Source organism: Microtus oregoni, unplaced genomic scaffold (assembly GCF_018167655.1).
Source record: "Microtus oregoni isolate MIOR12 unplaced genomic scaffold, Mior012 000013F_ref0000133, whole genome shotgun sequence".
Lineage (NCBI taxonomy): Eukaryota > Metazoa > Chordata > Mammalia > Rodentia > Cricetidae > Microtus > Microtus oregoni.
In genome coordinates this window covers 4016017-4039553 of record NW_024543072.1, presented here as the reverse complement: position 1 = coordinate 4039553, position 23537 = coordinate 4016017, and the positions used below count along the sequence as shown (strand labels likewise).

The 23537-nt window shown below is 42.9% G+C and overlaps 1 protein-coding gene across 2 annotated transcripts in view; it reads right to left on the bottom strand.

Moving 5' to 3' along the window:
• Nucleotides 1-23537, bottom strand: part of Cacna2d3 (calcium voltage-gated channel auxiliary subunit alpha2delta 3) — an 835389-nt gene that overhangs the window by 635494 nt on the left and 176358 nt on the right. For both annotated transcript variants that reach the window (XM_041662952.1, XM_041662953.1), the window contains exon 3: nt 12677-12793. In XM_041662952.1, coding sequence (XP_041518886.1) covers nt 12677-12793 — 117 coding nt within the window. The remainder of the gene's footprint in view (nt 1-12676; nt 12794-23537) is intronic.

Here is a 23537-nt window from a genome sequence, read left to right as displayed (position 1 = left end):
ATGTGGTACATTTACACAATGGAGTACTACACAGCAGAAAAAAAAATATCTTAAATTTTGCAGTAAAATGGATGGAGCTAGAAAACATTATTTTGAGTGAGGTGACCCAGACACAGAAAGACAATTATCACATGTACTCACTCATAAGTGGTTTTTAAACATAAAGCAAAGAAAGCCAGCCTACAAACCACAATCCCAGAGAACTTAGACAACAATGAGGACACTAAGAGAGACTTACATAGATCTACATGGGAAGTATAAAAAGACAAGATCTCCTGAGTAAATTGGGAGCATGGGGACCTTGGGGGAGGGTTGAAGGGGAGAGGCAGGTAGGGGAGCAGAGAAAAATATAGAGCTCAATAAATATCAATAAAAAATAAAATAAAACAAGTGTGGCCGGGCAGTGGTGGCACACACCTTGAATCCCAGCACTCGGGAGGCAAAGGAAGGTGGATATTTGTGAGTTTGAGGCCAGCCTGGTCTGCGAGAACTAGTTCCAGGATAGGCTCCAAAACTACAGAGAAACATGGACTCAAATAAATAAATAAACAGTGCTCACATAAAATTAGCTTAAGTTCAGCTCCATTCATTGGCGGGGCCTGACAGTGTTGCACTGGTGTCTGAAGAGTCCAGATTCTGGGGACTCGGCATCTACAAAGGGGAAGCAGGAATGCTTATCAAGATTTCCCTTCCTGTGCCTTTCTTTTTTTTTTTTTTGTTTGAATTTATTTATTTTTTCCTTTTTTATTTATTTATTTTTTATTTTTTTAATTTTTTAATTTATTTATTTATTAAAGATTTCTGTCTCTTCCCAGCCACCACCTCCCATTTCCCTCCCCCTCCCCCAATTAAGTCCCCCCCCCTCAGCCCGAAAAGCAATCAGGGTTCCCTGTCCTGTGGGAAGTCCAAGGAACCCCCACCTCCATCCAGGTCTAGTAAGTTAAGCATCCAAACTGTCTAGGCTCCCACAAAGCCAGTTTACTAATTTCTAAATTTAATTTTTGAGAATTTTGTATGTGTTTTGATTACATTTATTCTCTCCCCCAACTGATCGTAGACACAACTTGCTTCCCTGGGCACCCAACTTTATGTTTCCTTCCCTCCTTCCCTCCTTCCTTTCCTTCCTTCTTTTCCTCCCTCAATTTTACCAACTGTGTCCAGTCTGTACTGCTCAGATATTCTAAAATGTGTGGCCTTCTACTGAAACAATGTAGAAATTATCAACCAAGTTGTACATTTCATTCCCAACTTAACGGACAGCTTTTGGAACCCGTGTCCCATCCACAGTTCTCAGCATCTACAAGGATGAGTTCTGAAGTCAGAAGTATTCATTCTAGCCCACAGAAATGAACCACTCCTAGCTCCTGCTGCTGCTAGAGCCTGCCTTAGCTATCTCTAGCATCCTGTGTGCTGTGGAGTGTATATTTACATAGCAGTGTAGATGCGTTTTATAATCATACCTATGTAGTCACGCGACGGTCAGAAAATGGCTAAAGAAAGTTCCTTTAATAGTACCCTCGGGCTTCTTGAAAGACTGGTGCAAATCTCTTCTGGAAGGGAAAGAAATCTATTTTTCTGAGAAGGTAAATGTTTATTAAATGCAAATACTGATATCTGTTACCTAGGAAAGGCGACTCATGGCATGTGGAATTTCTAGATAAAAAGCTTTCAGGTCCGAGGCTTCTCCGGATAAGCTCCTATCAGGGAACTGACGCGTGAATGCATTGAAATTGAATTACTGTACAAGAGCAATTACTTTCCACTGCACCGCTATAATAGGAGTCAGTTCCACAATGAACAGCGGGGAGCTGGAGGAAGGAGACCTGAACACAGAGTCTAGTCTCCTTTAGTTCTTCCGAGAAGAGCGTGTATGTTTTTAAGCAAAACACCTTTCAAGTGCCCAATTTCTCATTTTACCAGTGGAAATCAGAAGGCAAAAGGATTAGGTTTATTTGCAGCAATGATCTACTGAGTGGTTTGGGGCATTTATTAAATATCTCCTCCAAAGTTTTGAAAACAACAAACTCTTCATGCCATGAGGATAGTTGAAACTTGCTTTCTATGTCTCTTGCCAGTCTTCATTGGCATTCACTGTCAGGTATTTCAGATTATCTCAATAATAAATGTTCTGCTTCTACGGTCTACCAAACGGGCACTACATTTTTCCACATCCACACCCTCTCCCAGGGATGCAATTAAGTTTCTGGGTGTCTAAACTCTATAGGAAGAAGCATTAAGTCAACCCCACCCTTTGTAGAAACCAGGACCTCTGAGAAAATGGGGGAGCATGCTGCAAGTCAGCCCAGATCTAGAAGGCGAAGGCAGAGTGTCTCCGTATGACCCAGGGGAAAAGCCACTCTGCAGATGCCTCATTTCAGAAACGAGGGTGAACCTAAGAATCACAAATGCTCCACAGTGGCTCTGCCTTCTCAGAGTTCCCTGGAGCGAAAGCAGATGCCTCTAGGTGATTGACAGTTTTGGTGGCTCTCAGTGAAGGGCAGGATCCGAAAGACGAAGACTGGGGTTTTCCTGCCCACATAACCAAGACCAGGTAAAAGCTTATCCATTGCTTTCTTCCTCCCCTCAAAACAGGGTACTTTTTTCCCCATGAGCTGCTCGGCAGCTAGGGGAGCCATGCCAAATCTGCCTTCTGTAAATATCTCAAACAAGTCCTGACTTCTGTCATAGACAAGCAGAACAGGTGTCACTTAGAATGGCCCAGCGGGAGTGTGTCACTTGCGGGAGACAGATGCACTTATTTCTGCTAAATCCAGCATTTGGAAAGACTCCTTGAGATGCTGATGAACTAAAAGCAAATTGATTGCACTTCTTGACCATTTAAAGGAAGCAGAAACTTGATAGAAGCCACTCAGCGGCATCCACTGAGGGCTGGGGAGTGTATATATTCATATCTGAATAGAAAGATGGAGAAATAACGACGTGCACGTAACTTCTGTGCACAAAAGCAAGAGCCAGCCTTGTTCCTTCAAACAACCCGGAGCTAACCTTTGAGTGGATTTACAAAAATTATTCAAACTACCCATGGCATTAAAATGAGCTAGAAAATAGAGTTAAGAAAAGCTGTCAGGATGATGGCACCATTATGTTAATGGCAATTATGGAGGCTAAGGTTATTTATAATTTGCCAGTCCAAAAAACAAAATTGTGTGTAGTCCATTACCAGCCGTATGACAGAGGTTATTTAATGGGCAGGCCACTTTGGGTTTCACATTTACCTCAGACATCTGACTGGCAGAAAAATAGGACTTTCTATGATAGGATAATTGCACAGTGGAGAAGAATTCAAATCGGGCCTGAGCATGATAAAATCACTCTGATTCAGCTAATCACTGGCCAAAGTGATGGAGGAGATTGATGAAATCAAGCCAGGGAAACATAGAAAAAGAACAACATTGTTCAACAGCCCGGAGATGACAGGCGGGGTGTGTGTGTGTGTGTTAAAGGGCTGGGTTACTGGAGTCCAGTCTCCCCAGGGCTCGTGAAATCTACCTACAAAGGCCAAAGGCAGCCTACGGCTACAGACAGTTTAAGGTACTCCACATGTCAGTGGTAGTTTTAATATTCCGCATTGTTTGCAACCAAGGTTTTCCTTGTATGTGCTCTTAAATGATGAATGACATCGGACGAATAAGCACAGGGCAATGTGAAGCATGAATGGAGGACCCCAGGACTCCGATTTGATGCAAATTACTAGAGGTGTGGCAGGGGCATTGGGGTAAATGACAATCCAACACCTGTTCTGTTCCTGGCCCATTGTCTCTGTTTACATTTTGTTTGTGTTGTAACAAAGCTTGCCTGAAGAACACAGTGGGGAGCTAGTCACACTAGGTAGCCATAGAGGACAGGCGTTGACGGCACACACTTTGAATCCCTGCACACAGGAGGCAGTGACAGATGGATCTCTGTGAGTTCAAGGCTACCAAGACTGCATGAGATTGACTCAGTCTAAAATAGAAACAGAGCTCACACAAAGGTGATCCCAACACTTGGGATCCAAGCCTTTCATCTCATCACTAGGGAGGTGGAGACAGGGCTGATATGGCTGGAAGAAGAGAGGAATACAAGGCAGGAGGAAACAGGAACTGAGAGTGTTCAGTCTTAGGGTTTGTGGAATCAGGATCTTGCCCCCTTCACTCTGAAGAGTTGATAGAGGTAAGAACTCTAATGGCTGGCTACTCTGGGTATGTTTTTTTATAAGACCAATTAGATTTGTGCCACCTGGTGAGATTTCTGGCAAAGGAACATACTCCTTTCAGATTCGATCATATCAGTGACGTACTGGAAATGGTGACTCCAATACAAACTTGAGGTCTTTGGCTCCTCCAATGCTTAGACCGCAAGAGGTAGATTCCAGCTGGGGATGCAAGGTGTCATTATATTATGAAGAATCCCAGTCATGACTTCCTTGACTTGTAACTGCTGCCAACAGGGGTACATGGATCACCAGGGGGTCTGGACCAATATCCAGATAAAACCACAGGAAGCTAAGTTAGTGAGAAAACACTGCTTGGGAGGCAAGTAGTCCTGGATCAGTAGCACAATAAAAATAAAAGTTCTAGGGGTGAGAAGAAACACAGAAAGATGGGTGCGATTTCCAAGATGCAGCAACATCCAGTCTGTTCACACTGGGTCTCTGTGTGTATTTTACAATACAGAAATGCACATTTCAAAGTGTGCGGGCTGACCTTATCCTGAGAACACTTCTATTCAAACAGGGTACTTTCGTTTTTCTCCTCAAAGAAACAACATCAGCCATATCAAATCTTTTTTTTTATGCCACTAATTTAAGACAAAATTGTTTCAAAATAGGCAATACTGAGAGGCTGAAGCCAGTTCCTGCTTCCTCCTGTCCCCACCCAGGTGCTTCCGGCAGCACCAGAACTTCTGTCGCATGCTCACAGGATGGAGGAGCCTTACCCAGAGGTGTGTGGATACGCACAGTGCTATTTGTCAGGTGTTAGACTAGGCAGGGACGTGCAACACAGCTGTACTCTTTCCTTGAAGATGCAAAACCTAAACTCACTGCTCCCTGGAGTGTGACCTAAGCAAGTGACCTTACACAGTTCTGTCTCTTGCTCATTTCTAGGACAATGATAACTCCTGGCGTTAACACAAACCTAAAGGGCATCATGGCCTGGTACCCGGCCAGGTGCATCCTGCGCTCAGTTAACCCGGAAGCATATACTCTCGTAGGGCTCCAGAGAGGTATGAGAGGACAAGCGATCCATGGGGACTGGTCAGCTGTCCTTTCCAGCTCTCCATCTTGGAGCAGGATAGAGATCCCGGTTAGTATGTCTACAGCCCAGGCTGCACACACTGCAAAGGGTCAGAGTCCTGGATACGGTGCTTCCGCCAGGGAGTACCCTACGTGTGCAAGCCCTCAAGGGCCCCAACGGACACCAGGCCTTTCGTGTCTATCAAGGGCACAGACAGAATGAATGGCTATTTACAGTCTATTCTTCCCTAAAACTCTGTGATGTACCAAGAGATGCAAATGAAAACAGTTTTTTTCCTCACTCAGACTGATAATGCTGCCACTTGTGTTGAAAACAGAGCCAGGTGTGGTTACACACCTGTGTTGCATTGTTTTACTGTTTGGGCTTTTTGTGTGTGTGTGTGGGGGGGGGGTCCCTACCACCAAGCTCCCCAGCAAAACACACACGGAGGCTTATTATTAGTAGTAAATACCCGGCCTTAGCTTGGCTTGTTTCTTGCCAGCTTTTCTTAAATTATTCTGACTAACTTTTGCCTCTGGGCTTTTATCTTTCTATTTCTGTATACCTTTCTTCTTACTCCGTGACTGGGAGTAAGAAGTGGTTGGGGGGCTGGGCCACTGGCCCCGATGCCTCCTCTCCTTGTTCTCTTGCACCTTGTTCTCTTTCCTCCCAGACACGTCTATGAATTATACTCTTTGTCTGCCAGCCCCGCCTATCCTTGTTCCTGCCTTGCTATTGGCTGGTCAGCTCTTTATTAGGAAATCAGGTGTTTTAGACAAGTACAGGAACAGAGCTTCACAGAGTTAAACAAATGCAGCATAAACAAAAGTCACACATCCGGAAAACAATAGCCCCCAACACACCTGTGATCCCAGAACTTGGGAGCCCGGGGCAGGGCATCAATTGAGTTCAAGGCCTGTGGGGAGTCTGGACTGCACAGAGAGACCTAGCCTCAAAAATATAATCATAACCAAATAACAAAAACAGAAACAACCCTTGGGAAAGATAGCTCAGCAGATAAAGGCACATGTTGTCAGGCCTGGCCATCAGAATTTGATCCCTGGGACCCAAGAAAGAATTGATTGCTGCAAGTTGACCTCTAACCTCCACATGAACACGGTGCCACATGTGTTCCCCCACAAACATACATACACACACATACATAGACTACAAAACTGGGATATTAAAAAGTAAAATGATAAAGTAAAAACAATAACATATATAAGGAAAATATTATGAATATTCATATTAATATATACAAGGATGACTCAAGAAAACAGTACTCATACACTGCTTGGAGGAGTTGTAAACTAACATAATCTTAAAAAAAAACAGAAAAAATTTTTAAACACAAATAACTTTAAAGTAGGTTCAGAACATTTTAGATGCCTTCAGATTTGGAGCTTCCTATTAAGAATATAGTGTGTTGTCTAGGACACCAGGTATATGGAGGTGATGAGGAATGTGGGCTCTGGTGACCTGGAGCCACAAACTCAATGTAACTGTAGAGAATACATAGCATGTACCTCTTCATCTCCCCTTTGTGAACTGCAGATGGCATGAAAACCTCCATCATGAGCTATGGTAAAGACAAGATACGTGAATATTGGCAAAATCCTTAAAGGGATGCCCACCACTAGATTGTTTGATTTATTATTGATATGCATAAAAATTCACAGCAGTAATATTGATTTCAAAACTTGCAAACAACTTAAATGTACAACTAGGTAGAAGCAGAAGCAGTGGAATCAATTAATAAACATGTCAGCTACCTAAGGAAACCACAAAACACAATTACGTGAGAAATTACCAAGGGGCGGTTGAAAGAAAGGATAAAAAGCTGGATTATAAAGAGAACAGGTGCCTTAATTTTCAAATTGAAAAAAAATACAAACACATAAACAGAACAGACAAAGGAAAAAGACTATAAAGCACATGGTCACAATTCCAAATGATACTTTCTCTATGTGTGACAGTCAATCTTGATTCTCAGCTTGGCAGAATCTAGGATCATCTAAATGACAGACATCTGGGCTTGTGGGGGACGAGATTTCAGGACTGAATTACTGAAGTGGGATGGTCCCCTCCACGTCTAGGTCTAGGTGACACCATTCTCTGGGTCCCCTCCATGTCTAGGTGACACCATTCTCTGGGTCCCCTCCACATCTAGGTGACACCATTCTCTGGGTCCCTTCTACATCTAGGTCTAGGTGACACCATTCTCTGGGTCCCCTCCACATCTAGGTGACACCATTCTCTGGTCCCCTCCACGTCTAGGTGACACCATTCTCTGGGCCCCCTCCACGTCTAGGTGACACCATTCTCTGGGTCCCCTCCACGTCTAGGTGACTCCATTCTCTGGGCTACAGTCCTAGACTGAATAAAAACAAAGCAGCAAATTGAGCACCAGCAATCCCCTCCCTGACTCGTTCTCTCCTTCCTGACTGCAGGTACCCATTGACTAGCTACCCCACATGACTGCTACCAGACTTCTCCACTATACTGGACTGGGCCTTCCAAACTGGGAGCCAAAGCAATCCCTTCCTTCAAGATTCATTTGCTACTTGGTCAGAGCGATGACAAAAGCATCTGATAGACTTTGCTTTGTTTTTTTTCCAATATATTCTAAAAGTTCTACCCAAGAAACATCCATTTTGCAAACAAGAACTCATCATAATGGTGTAAAATTATTATTCTTTTAAAATATTTATTATGTTTATGTGTTTTTGTGTCTTACCTACATGTATGTGTGTGCATCATGGCCATATAACGCCTGCATAGTTCAGAAGAAAGTGTGGGATCCTCTGGAAATGAAGGTCAAGGCTGTTTTGAGCTATCTTCTGGATGTTCAGAACCACACCCAGGTCCTCCACAAGAGTAGCAAATACTCTTAACTCCCAAGCCATCTCTCCGGCCCTTAATTAGTATCCTTACTTCAGGGTTCTGCTTCTGATGTCTGAATGGCTACCAAGCTGCCATGCCCATTAGGGAAAAAATGAGCCATACTCAGACAGACGAAAGCTGGCCTGGGGATGTAACTCAGTGGTGTGTGGCTTGTTTAGCATGCATGCCCTGAGCCCACTCTTTATTGTAAGATGCCTCTCAGATGCTTCAAGGCAAGGACATAAGACAGGTCGAAGACCACCACGCAGCTTCCACAATACTACTGGTACATCATGTTTGTGGCATCTAAAAGAATCTCCCTTCGAGGCTCTTCAGGGTATCCATCAAGAAGCCTTTATCAGTGAGCTGGCTCACAGTACTGGTTTCCATTTACTGAGCACTGATGGAGGAAGGTCATTGGCTAATAAAGGCACTGCCCTGGCCCATTTTATTGGTTAGAAGATAGGTGGGAGGAGAAAACAGAATAGGACGCTGGGAGGAAGAGGAAGTGAGCTCAGAGACTCCACAGCTCTGTTCTCTCGGGAGCAGACGCCTCAGCAGAGACGCCATGCCCCGCTCCCGGCATGAAGCTCCGACCCAGGATGGACTAGGCTAGAATCTCCCCGGTAAGACCGGTTCTCACAGATTATTAGAGATGGGTTGATCGGGATGTGAGAATTAGCCTGTAAGTGCTAGAGCTAAAGGGCCAAGCAGTGCTTAAAAGAATACAGTGTCTATGTTGTTATTTCGGGGCATAAGCTAGCCGAGCGGGCGGCTGGGGTGCTGGGGAAGCGGCCCCGCCGCCCTTATTACTTCATATGGCGCCCACGTGGACAACTGCTTCCACATAAAGCCTGAGACAGCTTGGGAAATAATTCTAGAACAAAATTAAAGCATTGTGCCTGGTTTCTTGGTAGCAGCAATTTCTCGGTTCTACTCTGCCTGCTAGAGGCAAGCAAGCACCTCATCTAAGAGAGGCTTCCTGACTCAGCTTTAGCTGCAAAGCCTGCAGCTCATTAAGAGGTCCTGCCACGAAACACTTAAAAGGTGTTGACGAAAAGCTGTACGCATGCTTTTCGGTTTTCAGCCGTAGCAGGAAAAAAGCTGCGCCGTTTAAAAATGCCAGCTTTTTGGGCTGTCCTGCCAGGACAAACTCTGACTCTTTTACGCAGGCAGTCCCTGCGGTTTGCAAACACAGGCTGCTGAAGCTCGCTTGCTGGCTACAGCCAGTACCTCAGCCATGAGGCTGGAAAGCTAAGGAATGGACTGGATCTAGCTGGCAAAGCCACGCCTTTAATCCTACCCATATTGCTCAGTAATTTAAAGGCTCGTGTGGTCAGAAAAAGAGAGATATACAGTAAAGAGAGATTCAAAGACAAAGAAAATTTCTAAATGGTTTGAAGTGTGTTAAAAATATATGCAGACTAAAAGTTGAAGTTCTTAAAGTAAAAAACAAAAAAAAAGGAAGAGAGTTGTTGTGTGTGGTAGCACACGCCTTTAATCCCAGTGCCTAGAAGGCAGAGGCAGGCAGATCTCTGTGAGTTCAAGGTGTAGTAGTGTACACCTTTAATCCCAAATGCCTGGGAGGCAGAGACAGGCGGATCTCTGAGAGTTCAAAGACAGCCTGGTCTACAGAGTTACTTCAGGTCAAAGATACAGAGAACCTGTCTCAAAAAGCAAAGAGTTAAAAGTAAAAATAAAATAGAGGTTAAAATAAAACAAACAAAGATGGAAAATACACAGAGAATTTTGATACTGTATGTTATTATGCTCTCTTTAAATTATTTAAATGCTGAGGAAGGAGCAACAGATGCTAAAAGATATTTATTTATAAATGCTGCTAAACTAATCCAACATAGATATTATGAATTTGGATCTAAGGATATGATACTTTGGAAAAGAGATTCTTCTTTTGCTTTCACAGAGGGTCAGACCTTGTGGATTGCATTTATCCCGATTTGGTATGATGGACCACGCCCTCCTGAAGGGTTGCTGTGAGCATCTTCAGAAAATTGCTTCGCTCAACTGCCAACTGAGATGAAACTAGCACACAGGTTATACCATGAAAGACCTAATTAACGACGCCCCCATTCAGCAGGAAGTAGTTTGGAGAGAAAAAACTGCGCCCATGTTCCCAAATATGGTTTATAAACATTCTTTTACATTTTAAGGGGGATATGATATAGATATGAATAATTTACATTAGTATAGATTTTGCTTTATTGATAGAAATTTAAGGTCAATTTTGTTATATGTATAAGTGTTTCTGATTTTGATTAAGGTATTGTGATTGTGTAGTTCATTTAAATATGTACTGTATAATTGAGAAATATAGGTTGTTAATGGATAATCATCAATAATAGTAAAGCTTGTAGTCATGTTAGTTAGATTTTCTAGATATATAGAGATATATTTTAGATAGACATTCTTCGTGTCTTTCAAAGATTACAGAATAGGACATTTAATGTTTTAATAACTGAGGACTTTTCATGACAATGAGACACTCTGCTCCTGGCAGCACCAATCTACTTCAAGAGGAAGATGGGCATCGAAGAGGCACCTTATGGGGTTTGATAGCCATTTGGGCAAGAAACTGCTCTTGCCTGGACTATTGCATAAACTGGAAACAGAGAACCCGCAGAGAGAGGACTACTGAACTTGCCTAAGGTGAGATGATCTTTCGGGGTTCCTGATTCATGAAAGAGTCTGCGAGACATTCTGCAGGACACAACAGATAGTGACTGAACTGACTTTGAATTTTCCTGCTTTATGGAAATGTCTGCTGGATACCATGGGCCTGAAGGCTGAAGATGGATGCCCCAACGGTACAGAGGAACTTTGGGTGACTGTCCAGGCAGCGAGATGTCTCTGTCATTTCTAGAGTTTTAAAAGTTTCTTAGTTCTTGTTTACTTAGGTAATATTATATCTTTCTGGAGTCTTTGATGGAGTTAAGAATAGTTAGTTATAGTTATAGTTTTCCTTAGTTATGATAAAGATTATTGTAACTTTTACTTGATAACTGTTTTGTTATATGTAATTTTGCTATGTTAAATCCTTTTTTTTTTTTGTTTAAACCGAAAAAGGGGAAATGATGGAGGAAGGTCATTGGCTAATAAAGGCACTGCCCTGGCCCATTTTATTGGTTAGAAGATAGGTGGGAGGAGAAAACAGAATAGGACGCTGGGAGGAAGAGGAAGTGAGCTCAGAGACTCCACAGCTCTGTTCTCTCGGGAGCAGACGCCTCAGCAGAGACGCCATGCCCCGCTCCCGGCATGAAGCTCCGACCCAGGATGGACTAGGCTAGAATCTCCCCGGTAAGACCGGTTCTCACAGATTATTAGAGATGGGTTGATCGGGATGTGAGAATTAGCCTGTAAGTGCTAGAGCTAAAGGGCCAAGCAGTGCTTAAAAGAATACAGTGTCTATGTTGTTATTTCGGGGCATAAGCTAGCCGAGCGGGCGGCTGGGGTGCTGGGGAAGCGGCCCCGCCGCCCTTATTACTTCAGAGCACCTCTCCCTGCAGGGCCTGCACCAAGAACAAGTTTTGTCATGTTCCTCCTCAGGTGTTGAGGGTGGCCTGTTCTGCAGATGAGAAATTAAGGCTCACAATGACTTCTTGGCCAAAGAGCAGAGCCTACTAAGTGACAAGAAAGGTTTTATACCCAGGTCAAGCTCACTCATGTTCATACAAAGACCCAAAATAAATGAAATTGTTGATAGACAGAAATGTGAGATTATCTACTTTGGGCAGAAATACTTTGAGAAAATTGGTTTGGTAATGCAGCATGAGAAAAGCTAAAGTAAGGAGTGATCGTTTCTAACAAAATGCTACTGGAGAAGATCATTAAAATTGAAAAATCAAGCCAAGTAGACACAGGAATGAAAGACCCATTGGGTAGCAGTTTTCCTTGCAACCGTATATCAATATGGCTTTAATATAGGATACCACATTACTCACACACCACAAAAATGAACCTAAGATGCCCTGATTGGTCAACAGTGAAAAATAAAGTAGGAAGTCAACTTAGCAATAAAAACAACAAAAACCATATATGCTGCAATTCACTTCATATGGCTGATATTAAATTTCAGTGAGCTGCTTGGATCAATACGAACATTGTAATCTCAGTAAGGGTCCAATAAAGCCAGGAGAACATCCAACTTCTTCCAGACTTCTTCTGGCCCACCAAGGTATTCATTCAGCTTCACACTGTGGCAATCATTTTTCTAACAATGCTTTATCTTTCTCTTGTCCAGTGAACCACAGCGTCACCCTGAGTAACCCTGAGAAGTTAGTGAGCACATCAGAGTTGGGAACCCTTCCTTTGCAGCCCCTGTGCTGAAGGTCTCACATCCAAAGATAAAGACAGGCCTCGGAGTCCCATATGTGAAGAGTGCAATGCAGAACTACTTTTCATGGTCACCAGAATAAAGAAAGGTAAGAGCATCCATGCAATGGGCAAACTTGGCAAGTTTCGGTTAATCAGTGAAAATCCCCAAAAGTTGGCTGTCTGTGTGTCTTTGGACAACATAATGCAGACCTTGGAAGACTTACCCTCACTGCCTCAGACTTCTTGTGAAACATTTCCTCCATGTTCTTAGCCAGCTTCTTCACCAGTTGGAGACCATCAATTTCTTCAATGGCAACATCTTTCTCATACTCCTTGTATTTCTGTAACGAGAGGGGCATTATTAGAAAGAATTGACTCTAAGGGACCTCATGCATGATTTCCCCTGATGGATACAGAAATAAAACTTTATCAACACCATATCTGTTGGGGTTGGAGATGGTAGAATACATTTCACAACTACAAAATCAAGCAGAGAGAAACATGAAAATTGAGTCTGGTTGTGGTGATATTTTGTTTGTGCTATAACAAAATTTGCCTGTAGATCAGAGGGCAGAGCTAGCCACTACTTAGACATAGAGGCCATTCAGTGGTGGCACACACCTTTAATCCCCAGCATTAGGGAGGCAGAGGCAGATAGATTTCTATGAGTTCAAGGCTACCTTGGGCTACACTAGATTGATCCAGTCTCAAAGAGAAACAGCCAGGCAGTGGTGGCTCACACCTTTAATCACAGTACTTGGGAGTCACATGTCTTTAATCCTAGCTCTAGGGAGGTGAAGACAGGAAAGGTATTGGCTGGGCAGAGAGGAATATGAGGTGGGAGGAGACAGGAACCCAAGGCATTCAGTCTGAGGACTTGTAGAGACAGGATACCCCATTTAGTCAGAGGATTTCATAGAAGTAAGAACTAGTGGCTGTCTGCTCTGCTTCTCTAATATCTGACTATGGGTTTTTATTATTAAGACCAATTAGAAATCGCACTACATTGGCTCTGACTGGAAGCTGAAGCATCACAGCATCACTCAGGTAAGAAACTAATCAAATTTGGCTAATCAAATTTGGTCACATCTAAGGAATGCCCTAGGGTGCTTGATTGGACTTGATTTCATCATCTTCTCAATTGAAGATGGTCTTTTCTATAAGAATCCATTATACACGGGAGACCAGATCATCGTGTTAAGCAAAATAAGATGTGCTCAGCCTAGTGCTGGCCTGCTGGCCTAATGTGGAGCTCAGAAATCCTGGTGCCAGCCTGCTGGCCTGAGGGTGGAGCTCAGTGACTGGATGCTTGCTTAGCATTTGCATGGCCCTGGGCTCATGCACTAATACATATTTTCCCTCGACGTGGAGCCTGTAGTTTGTTTTGTTTTGTTTTGTTTTGTTTCTTTCTTTTGGAACATGAGAGCAGTAAGAGACATGTGGAAGAGTAGAGAGATTAACAGGAGGGAGAGGGGAACAATAGGGAGCGACAGGATGAATGCGATCAAACTATAATATCACAATGCAGCTAAGGAAATAGCTCACTCAGAAAAGTACTTGCTATGCAAGCACAAGAATTTGAGTTTCCTCTCCAGAACTCAGATGAATAATAATGATAAAGAAGAGAGGAGAGGAGGGGGGAAAGAAGGAAAGGAAGAGGAAGAAGAAGAAGAGCAGCAGCAACAGCTACCCCCATTGCCACCACTACCACCAGGCAGAGGGGCACACACTTGTAATCTCACCACTACCGCCAGGCAGGGTGGCACATGCTTGTAATCCCACCATTTGGGAGAGGAAGACAGACCATGCAAGCCCCAGGTCAGTGAGAGACCTTGCCTTAAAGAAAAAGAAAAGGAAAAATAGAAAAAGAAACCAAGGTAGAAGGTGGCTACGGTTTCCTCTGACTGTGCACACAGGTACATGCTCACTTGTGGCTTCTTGTTGTTGTGATAAGCCGCAGATCAAAAGAACAAGAGATTTCTTTCAACTCCATTTCCCCATGGCAATCCATCATTGAGGGAATCGGGACAGGAACTCGAGCAGGAATCGGGAAGCAGGAGCTAATGACAAACCATGGAGGGTGCTGTTTGCTTGATTGTTCTCTCTTCTGCTCAGCTCGCTCCCGAACATAACCCATGACCACCATCCCAGGGGAATCACCGGCTCTGCTCCAGCAACTAGCAGTCGAGAAAATGCCACACTGATGGGGGCAATTCCTCAATTGAGTCCTCCTCTTCTCAAGTGTGCCAGGTTGACAACCAAGATAAGCCATTACACCGGCACACATCCAGACTGCTAGGAGGAGGAGAGTGAACAGTAGGGAGGCAGGCAGGGCCAGGATGCTGGGGGGAGGAGAATGAGCAGCAATGAAGAGGGCCAGGATGACGGCAGTGGCCTCCAGAAATTATCTGACCACTGGAGCCTCAGTCTCAGTGCAGCCAACACCAAGAGGAACTACCATCTGACCCTTGGGACCATAGGTACCGGGAGGGATGATCACTGATGGTTATACTCTGCCTATACCTGAAGGAACAATCAATGGAGCCACAGCTCCCAACTGGAGGAAACTTGACTCCACCAACTGGAGGAAAAAGGAACCCCCCCCCCCGCCGAAACACAGACTCTACTTATTCCAATTGGAGGAAGAAATGGGTAGGCAACAGGGTAAAAATACACTCAACAACATAAAGAACAAGACAGCATCACCAAAAACTAGTGGTTCTACAACAGCAAGACACGAACATCCCAAGGCAGATGAATCAGAAGAAAAAGACCTTAAAAATAACTTTATGAAGATGACTGAGGCCCTTAAAGAGGAAGTGAAAAGTTCTCTTAAAGAAATGGAGGAAAAGGCAACCAAAAAACTGAAAGAAATCAACAAATCCCTTAAAGAAAACCCAAAAAAGTCATCAAATAGATGAAAGAAATGGTTCAAAACTTAAAATCTAAAATAAAGGCAATTTTTAAACCAAAGGAAATCTGAAAATGCAAAAATCAGGTAAACAATCAAGAACATAGAAACAGCAAAAACAATACAAATAATCAATGAGACAAGGAGTAGGTTCTTTAAGAAAATCAATAAAATAGACAAAACTTTATCCAAACTAACTAAAAGGCAGAGAGAGAAAACTCAAATCAACAAAATCAGAAATGAAAAGGGGGATATAACAATAGACATGGAGGAAATCCAGAGAATCATCAGATCATATTTCAAAAACCTATACTCGACAAAATTGGAAAACTTAAAGGAAATGACCAATTTTCTGGATAAGCATCATTTACCAAAATTAAATAAAGACCAGATAAGAAAATTAAATAGACCTATAACTGCTAAGGGAATAGAAACACTCATCAAAAGTCTCCTAAACAAACAAACAAAAAGCCCAGGACCAGATGATTTTCAAAGAAGAACTTATACCAATAGTCCTCAAATTTTTCCAAATAGAAACAGAAGGAAATTGTCAAACTCTTCTTACAAGGCTATGTTACCCAGACACCCAAACCACACAAAGACACCACTAAGAAAAAGAAATACAGACCAACCTCATTCATGAACATTGATGCAAAAATACTCAATAAAATATTGGCAAACTGAATCCATGAACACATGAGAAAAATCTTCCACCATGATCAAGTAGGCTTCATCTCAGAGATGCAAGGATGGGTCAACATATGAAAATCTATCAATATAATCCACCATTTAAACAATTGAAAGAAAAAAAACCCACGTGATCATCTCATTGGATGTTGAAAAAGCTTTCAACAAAATTCAACACCCCTTCATTATAAAGGTCTTGGTAAGAGCAAGAACATAAGAATATACCTAAAAATTAAAAAGGCAATATACAGAAAACCAACAGCCAACATCAAACTAAATGGAGAGAAACTCCCAGCTATTCCACTGAAATCAGGAACAAGACAAGGCTGCTCATTCCATTTCTATTTAATATAATTTTTAAACTTCTAGCTAGAGCAACAAGACAGCAAAAGGAGATCAAAGGGATAGAAATTGGAAAAGAAGAAGTTAAACTTTCACTATTTGTTAATGATATGATAGGATATATAAGTGACCCCAAAAATACTACCAGGGAACTCCTACAACTGATAAACACCTTTAGTAATGTAGCAGGATACAGTACTAATTAAAAAAAATCAGTAGCCCTCCTATATACAGACAATAAATGGGCTGAAAAAGCAATCAGAGAAACAACATCCTTTACAATAGTCACAAATTACATAAAATATCTTGGGGTAACTCTAACCAAACAAGTGAAAGATCTTTATAACAAGAGCCTCAATCTTTGAAGAAAGAAATCAAAGAAGACATCAGAAAATGGAAAGATCTCCCATGCTCTCAGATAGGTAGGATTAACATAGTAAAAATGGCAATCTTACTAAAGCAATCTACAGATTCAATGCAGTGCCTAGCAAAATTCTTCATAGACCTCAAAAGAAAAATGGAAAAACAAAAAACCCAGGATAGTCAAAACATCCCTGCAAAATAAAGGAACTTCAGAGATTTCAAACTCTGCTACAGAGCTACAGTAATGAAAACAGTTTGGTATTGGCATAAAAACAGACAGGAGGATCAATGGAATCTAAAACAAGGCCCGGGTATCAACCCACATACCTCAGAACACCTGGTTTTTGACAAAGAAGCTAAAATTATAAAATGGTAACAAAAGGAAGCATCTTCATCAAATGGTGTTGGCATAACTAGGTATCAACATGTAGAAGAATGCAAATAGATCCATATCTATTGCCATGCATAAAACTCAAGTCCAAGTGGATCAAAGACCTCAACATAAAACCAAGTACACTGAACCTCATAGAAGAGAAAGTGGGAAGTACACTTGAACACATTGGCACAGGGAACCACTTCCTAAATATAACCCCAGTAGCACAGACACTTCTGTAAGCAAATGACACAGTCAACAAGACAAACAGCAGCCTACCAAACGGAAAAGAATAGTGGACTGATCTCCAAAATATACAAAGAACTCAAGAAGTTAGACATCAAAAGAACAAATAATCCAATAAAAAAAATGGGGTAAAGTACTAAATAGAGAATTCTCAACAGAAGAATCTCAAATGTCTGGAAGATACTTAAGGACATGCACAATATCCTTAGCCATCAGAGAAATGCTAATCAAAACTACTCTGAGCTACCATCTTACACCAGTCAGAATGGCCAAGATCAAAAACACTAATGACAACTTATGTTGGAGAAGATGTGGAGCAAGGGGAACAGCTGGCTTTGGAAATCAGTATAGCAATTTCTCAGAAATTGTTTCTCAAGAAATAATCTACCTCAAGACTCAGCAATACCACTTTTGGGCATATACCCAAAGGATGTTCAATCATACGACAAGGACATTTGTTCAACCATGTTCATAGCAGCATTATTTGTAATAGCCGGAACCTGGAAACAACCTAGATGTTCCTCATCTGAAGAATGGTTAGAGAAAATATAGTACATTAATACAATGGAGCACTACACATTGGTAAAAAAAAAATTAATGACATTTTGAAATTTGCATGCTAGTGGATAGAACTAGAAAAAAAAAACATACTGAGTGAGGTAACTCAGACCCAGAAAGACAAATGTACTCACATATAAGTGGCTTTTAAACATAAAGAATAACCAGTCTACAGTCCACAACCCAGAGAACCTAGACAACAAAGAAGACCCTAAGAGAGGAATACATGGAACCAACTAGGAAGGAGAAAAAGACAAGATCTCCTGAGTAAATTGGGAGCATGAGGGTCAGGGGCAGGGTGGAAGGGGAGAAGGGTGGAAGGAAGGGAAGTGGTAAAAATGTATAGTTCAACTTAAAACAATAAAGTATATTAAAAAGAAAAACACCTGCACACATATGAGCACACACATACCAGAAAATATCACGATGAAATCTATAATTTTATGTACTGACCACTCACTAATTTAGGAGATAATTCCATACTGCAATAACTAATTTGTTTAAGGCAGCAATTCTAAAAGTGGTGCAGAGACTCCTGAAGACTCCTCAGACACTCGCAGGGGTCCACGGAGTCCCTTTTCCAACAGCTTATCTAAACTAAGATGGCTTAAGTCGTGGATATCAACAACTATCAACAGACTGATGCAGACAGCTGTGTAAGCATCCACCTGCCTCTGCTTAAGTCGAACATTAAAGAAATTTGCCAAATAAAGGAAAAGGTGCATACCAGCTATTGTTCATGAAACAAATTACTTACATAACACATCTGTATCTTTTAGTTTCTCTTTAAATTTCTTAGTTATCAAATCTACTATGAAAAATATCAGTTGATACAATCCACATGAACAGAAGCTCTGATGGACCGTTAGTGGTTTGTATGAACAGAAAGGGATTTTAAAATAAAGCTGGTTTGAATAAAGACTTAGTTTTTTTTTCCGACTGAATGGAAATGTTTCTTATTGAGCCTGCCAACATGAGTTCACAATAGTTTTACATCACTGTGAAAACAACGTCATGATGTGTCCTTATAAAAAGGCTGAGGCACGGAAGGTGTAGGGACTTTATCTTGCTTTCCTTAAAGCGCACCTCAAGCTTTGACTGAGGAAAACAGGGGTTCCTGCCACAGCTTGGCTCTGGGGTGTCACCGGAGTTATTTTAGGTAATAAGTGTGAGGACACAGCAGGATAATTCCCAAGGTATAAATATCCATTTCCTCGCATTCCCCCACCTCTGCCTTCAAATGTGGGAGCTGAGAAGAGGCCCCGTTCGTCCTGGCCAGCAGAGGCCAGCCTTCCACCCAAGGTTCAGCCAGAGATATACTATGTGGCCATGTGTCACTCCAAACACATCCATTTCCAGTCCTGATTTGTAGGCTCTTTGAGGCAATAAAATGGGGCTCTCAAAGGAGAACTTGGGAGGATGGGAGTGCCACTCCAGTGGTAGAGCTCTGGCCTCAGATGTGCAGGTTGGACCCCTGGCAAAACAATCCAAAGAGAAAAACACTTCCAGCTTGAGGACAAAGGCAGAGAGCCCAAGGAAAGAAGTGAGTGTAGGGAAGGATTTTTCCCAGATTCCCAAGACTTAATGGAAACCCCTAACACGTAGCAGTGAGGCAGCAACATCGGACCTCGGGTTCTAGAAGCAGCAAATTCCACTTTTAGTCCAACAACAACACCCACTACCAGACACCAGCAGAAGACGAGGGCAAAAGGAGACACTGATAACAGTTATCAGTTATCAGAGGACATTGGGACCTCTGACCTGAACACCAGGACCAGCGGGAATAATGATAATCATGAGATATAAACACTTTTCCTAGTCACCGGAGCGTGAAGAAAGATAAAGGTCTGCTGTGATATTCACTGGACACTCTGAGCTGCTGTGTATGCAAGAGTCTGTGATGTCCCAAGAGTTAGAGGTTCATCCTTCTCCCTGCAACCTAAGAGCATACTTAAAGGTTTCATTGGTTACTCTTGGGGTCCTCTCTCTTGAATCAGGAAACCATTATTCCTCCTCCTCCTAGTGTCCTGTTCCTCCTTCATATCAAGGCTATTATGGTCCCCCACAATGCTGTACTGACATCCCAGCACTCAAAACCCAGTCAGAAGTGGCTAGACTTATCTCTCCCAGTACTGTAGCCGAGGTGGCCCAGGAGGCAGGGCCAGGCCCTCATGTTACTGATCCACCCACAACTCATACACATAGAGACTCTCGGAATAAAGGCTGATGCCGAATAGACAGGAGATGATAATGGTAGTCATGGTGATGGCGATGATGATGAAGATGATGACGACAATGGTGATGTTATACTGCAAGGTGGTGGAAAATGAGATGCAGGCAGAAAGGTAGGCATGCTGTCTTTTGGCTCTCTAGGTGACAGTTCTCACCTGTGGGAAGTGAGATGCGCTGTCCTGGAATAGGGAGCCCAGGTGAACCCAACCCTGGCTACCAGTATCTTCTGCTATCTCAATAAAACTCCAGTGACAATCACTGGAAACTTCTACCAAGTTCAAAGCCATCCAGGGGTTTTCCTCTGATTGCCAGATGTGCTCTGAAATTCACAGCAGGGGCCAGGTTTTATGCCTGAGGCTAATTAAGTACTGAAAATACAATAGTTTAACAAGACCGACATCACCCTTGTGTTCATAGAAAGGGTGAAATGTACTTCTGCCTTTAGCGAATCCTCATCTGATCAGGCCCTAGTATTCTGGTCTTAGCATGATCAGGAAGAGAAATGACTTAACTCTTAACTTTCCAGTAAGGTCGCCCAGCATCTCTCCCCTGAACCTTCCCTGTGAATAGGAGTTGCTGAACTGCTGACCTCCTAGCACAACTTGGACCCCTGTTACAGTCCCTAACCTCAACACAACATGTGCAAGCCAAGATCCAGATCTCAGACACATCCATCAGTCCACTGTTTCCTTCCTCCATCCCTACCTGCCCTCTCTGCAGCCACTTGTCATCAGATGCTCTTTGCTAATGGACCAAGTGGACACTACTCTCTTGCCACCCTGACATCGTAGGATGCTAGTGCCTGCTGGAATCAGGGCAGGTGAAGGCTTTGGTCTTGCCAGGAAATGTTTCATGTTACTGGAATCAGAAGATTTGAAAGGAAAGGGAAAGAAATCCAGTGATTGTCTAGAATCAGCAACAATCCCACAGTGGCCTATAGCAGTAGCATACAACAAAAGCCTTAGGAAGGAGCCTACAGAGGAGATCAGTCTGACCTTAGCAACTCCATGAATCCCACATATCCACACCAAACTGTATCAAGGGATAAAGGGAAAATGCATATAGTGTGTTGCAATATAACGCACGTAACCACTGACCAGCAATGTGCTAAAAAAAAAAAATCTCCTGTGCAACCACAAACAATGCTTTTTCTCTCTTCTCTTTTTAAGCTGTATTTTTCTAAATTTTATGGTGAGTTTACAATTTTATAAATTGAACATGAAATATATAGTTCTATTTAGAACTTTTTTATTTATTTTAAATGTTCCTAATTGAAACAAAACACCACTTTCCCCTCCCTTTCCTCCACTACAGATCCTCCCAGCTGACCTCCCTAGAAACCCTCTCATGTCCCTCCACTCTCAAGTTGATATCATAGTCAAAACACCAAATGTACAAAAAGAAAAAGTATTGAAAGCTGCAAAAGGAAAGTCACATATTAATGAAATCCTATCAGAATTACACCTGATCTTTAAATGGAAACTCTGAAAGCTAGAAGAGCCTGCACCAATACATTGCAAGTACAAAAAGACCATGGTTGCCAATCTAGACTACTATACCCAGCAAAACTATTTGCTGAAGTTGAAGGGGGAAAAAAACTTTCCATGATCCAAACAGCCTAAAAGATTTTCATGAGCAAATTTTATAAAGGGGGGATCTGAGTCCCAATCAGAATCCCTAAAGGTAACCCATAACAACAGAATCTACTCAGTCAGTTCAAGCCTGCATTGCACACAGTTCCTGTATCTCCCTGGGTTATTTTCATTGCTCTTCTGAGGTTCAGTGTGCTGCACTAGGGAGCTGGGGCAAGGAGGGCCTTACTTAGCTGGTGAAAGTCACAGGTTTGGAGAGAGGCTTTAAACCTAAAAAGGCCTGACATCTAATTGCTCAGACTTTTGAACTTTTCCAGGATAGGGAGACAACAGATTGGCAGGCCAAATATCTTCTGACTTTTTTTTTTTTGAAAGGTCCATTGCAACCCCATCATCTTCTGTCTCGTTGATTTTCGTGCCAACAGCAGCTTGGACTCTAAGAAGAGTCAAATAGCAAGAACTGGGGACAGCTGGTTGGCAAGAGTCATAGCCACCCAAAAGCAGCTCAGAGAAAGCAAACACCATGTGACAGGCACAAAGGAGGTGGCAGCAGTGTCATCCACCCTCCTCAGGGCCTATAGAGGGGAACACAGTAGCACACACAGCTCTTGCTAGTCCAAACACCTGGAGGGAGAGGAGAAACCAACTTGCAAAGTGCCCTGGAGCCTCCATGAGAGACTTTGTCCATTGTCACCTGTGGCTGTAGCCCCCCTCCTGTTCTGCAAGAACAAATTTAGTAAAAGCTTTGACCCCTCCCCGGCAACCTCCCACACAGCTGTGCAAGCATGGCTTCAAGAAGAGCACACGATGACATCCGCTTCAGGTATATCAGTCATCCTCCCGCTGTAGGAGGGAATCAGTAGGAAGGTATGAGAGCGTCCCCGTGGTCATACAACAGGAAGACACGAAAGGATGACACGCGTGAAAGGCACAGCTGCTCTCCCATACATGACTGGAGCCACCATGAGTTTGCTCCTGTCTCTAATGCTCCATTTATTTGATCCACGGACTATGCTTTGTGTCTCTGGGAAGTCAGGCTGGATCCTGGACACCACAGCCATAATGGTGAGTGGAGCAAACACTGAGGAATCCTCTGTTCGGGGTCAGCACATGCTGTGGGGTTAATGGGTAAAGGAGCAATGGGATGAAAAGAACCGAAAGTAGTGACCCCCATCTTGTAAGACCCTTGAATGGTGATTAGACTAAGAGAGTGGTGAGACAGTCAAGTGTATGAAAGCACAGCCTAGGGAGGTCTAGAATATGAGGTTGCATGTGGCTCAACAAACTGTCCTTGTTTCACATCACAGCTGAGGAACATCCTAACGAAGAGTGCATAATGAAAACAAGGCCAGCGAAATGAAGTGATGAGAGCTGGGACACTGTAGGCAGGACATCCGGGGCCACCACAGGTCTTGGGGGAAAGGACAGACTAGTGATCAGAAGTGGGGGAAAACAAAACCTCAGTGAATAAAATAGAGGGGAGAATAAAATCCTGAATAAAGGGCAGAATCCAGAGATGGTTTCCCCAGGTACATCAAGGAGGCTGACAGAAGAAGTTAGGGATGGAGGCTATGTTGTTTCAAGCTAGTAACCACCCAAGCCCCAGTTCAGTTTCTTTATTCAGAACACCAGGGATAATGATGCCCAACCTATAACACTGCTTTGTAGACTCACTGGGAGAGCATATGTCCTGTAGACTCACTGGGAGAGCATATGCCCTGTAGACTCACTGGGAAAGCATATGCCCTGTAGACTCACTGGGGTAGCAGCTATCCTGTAGA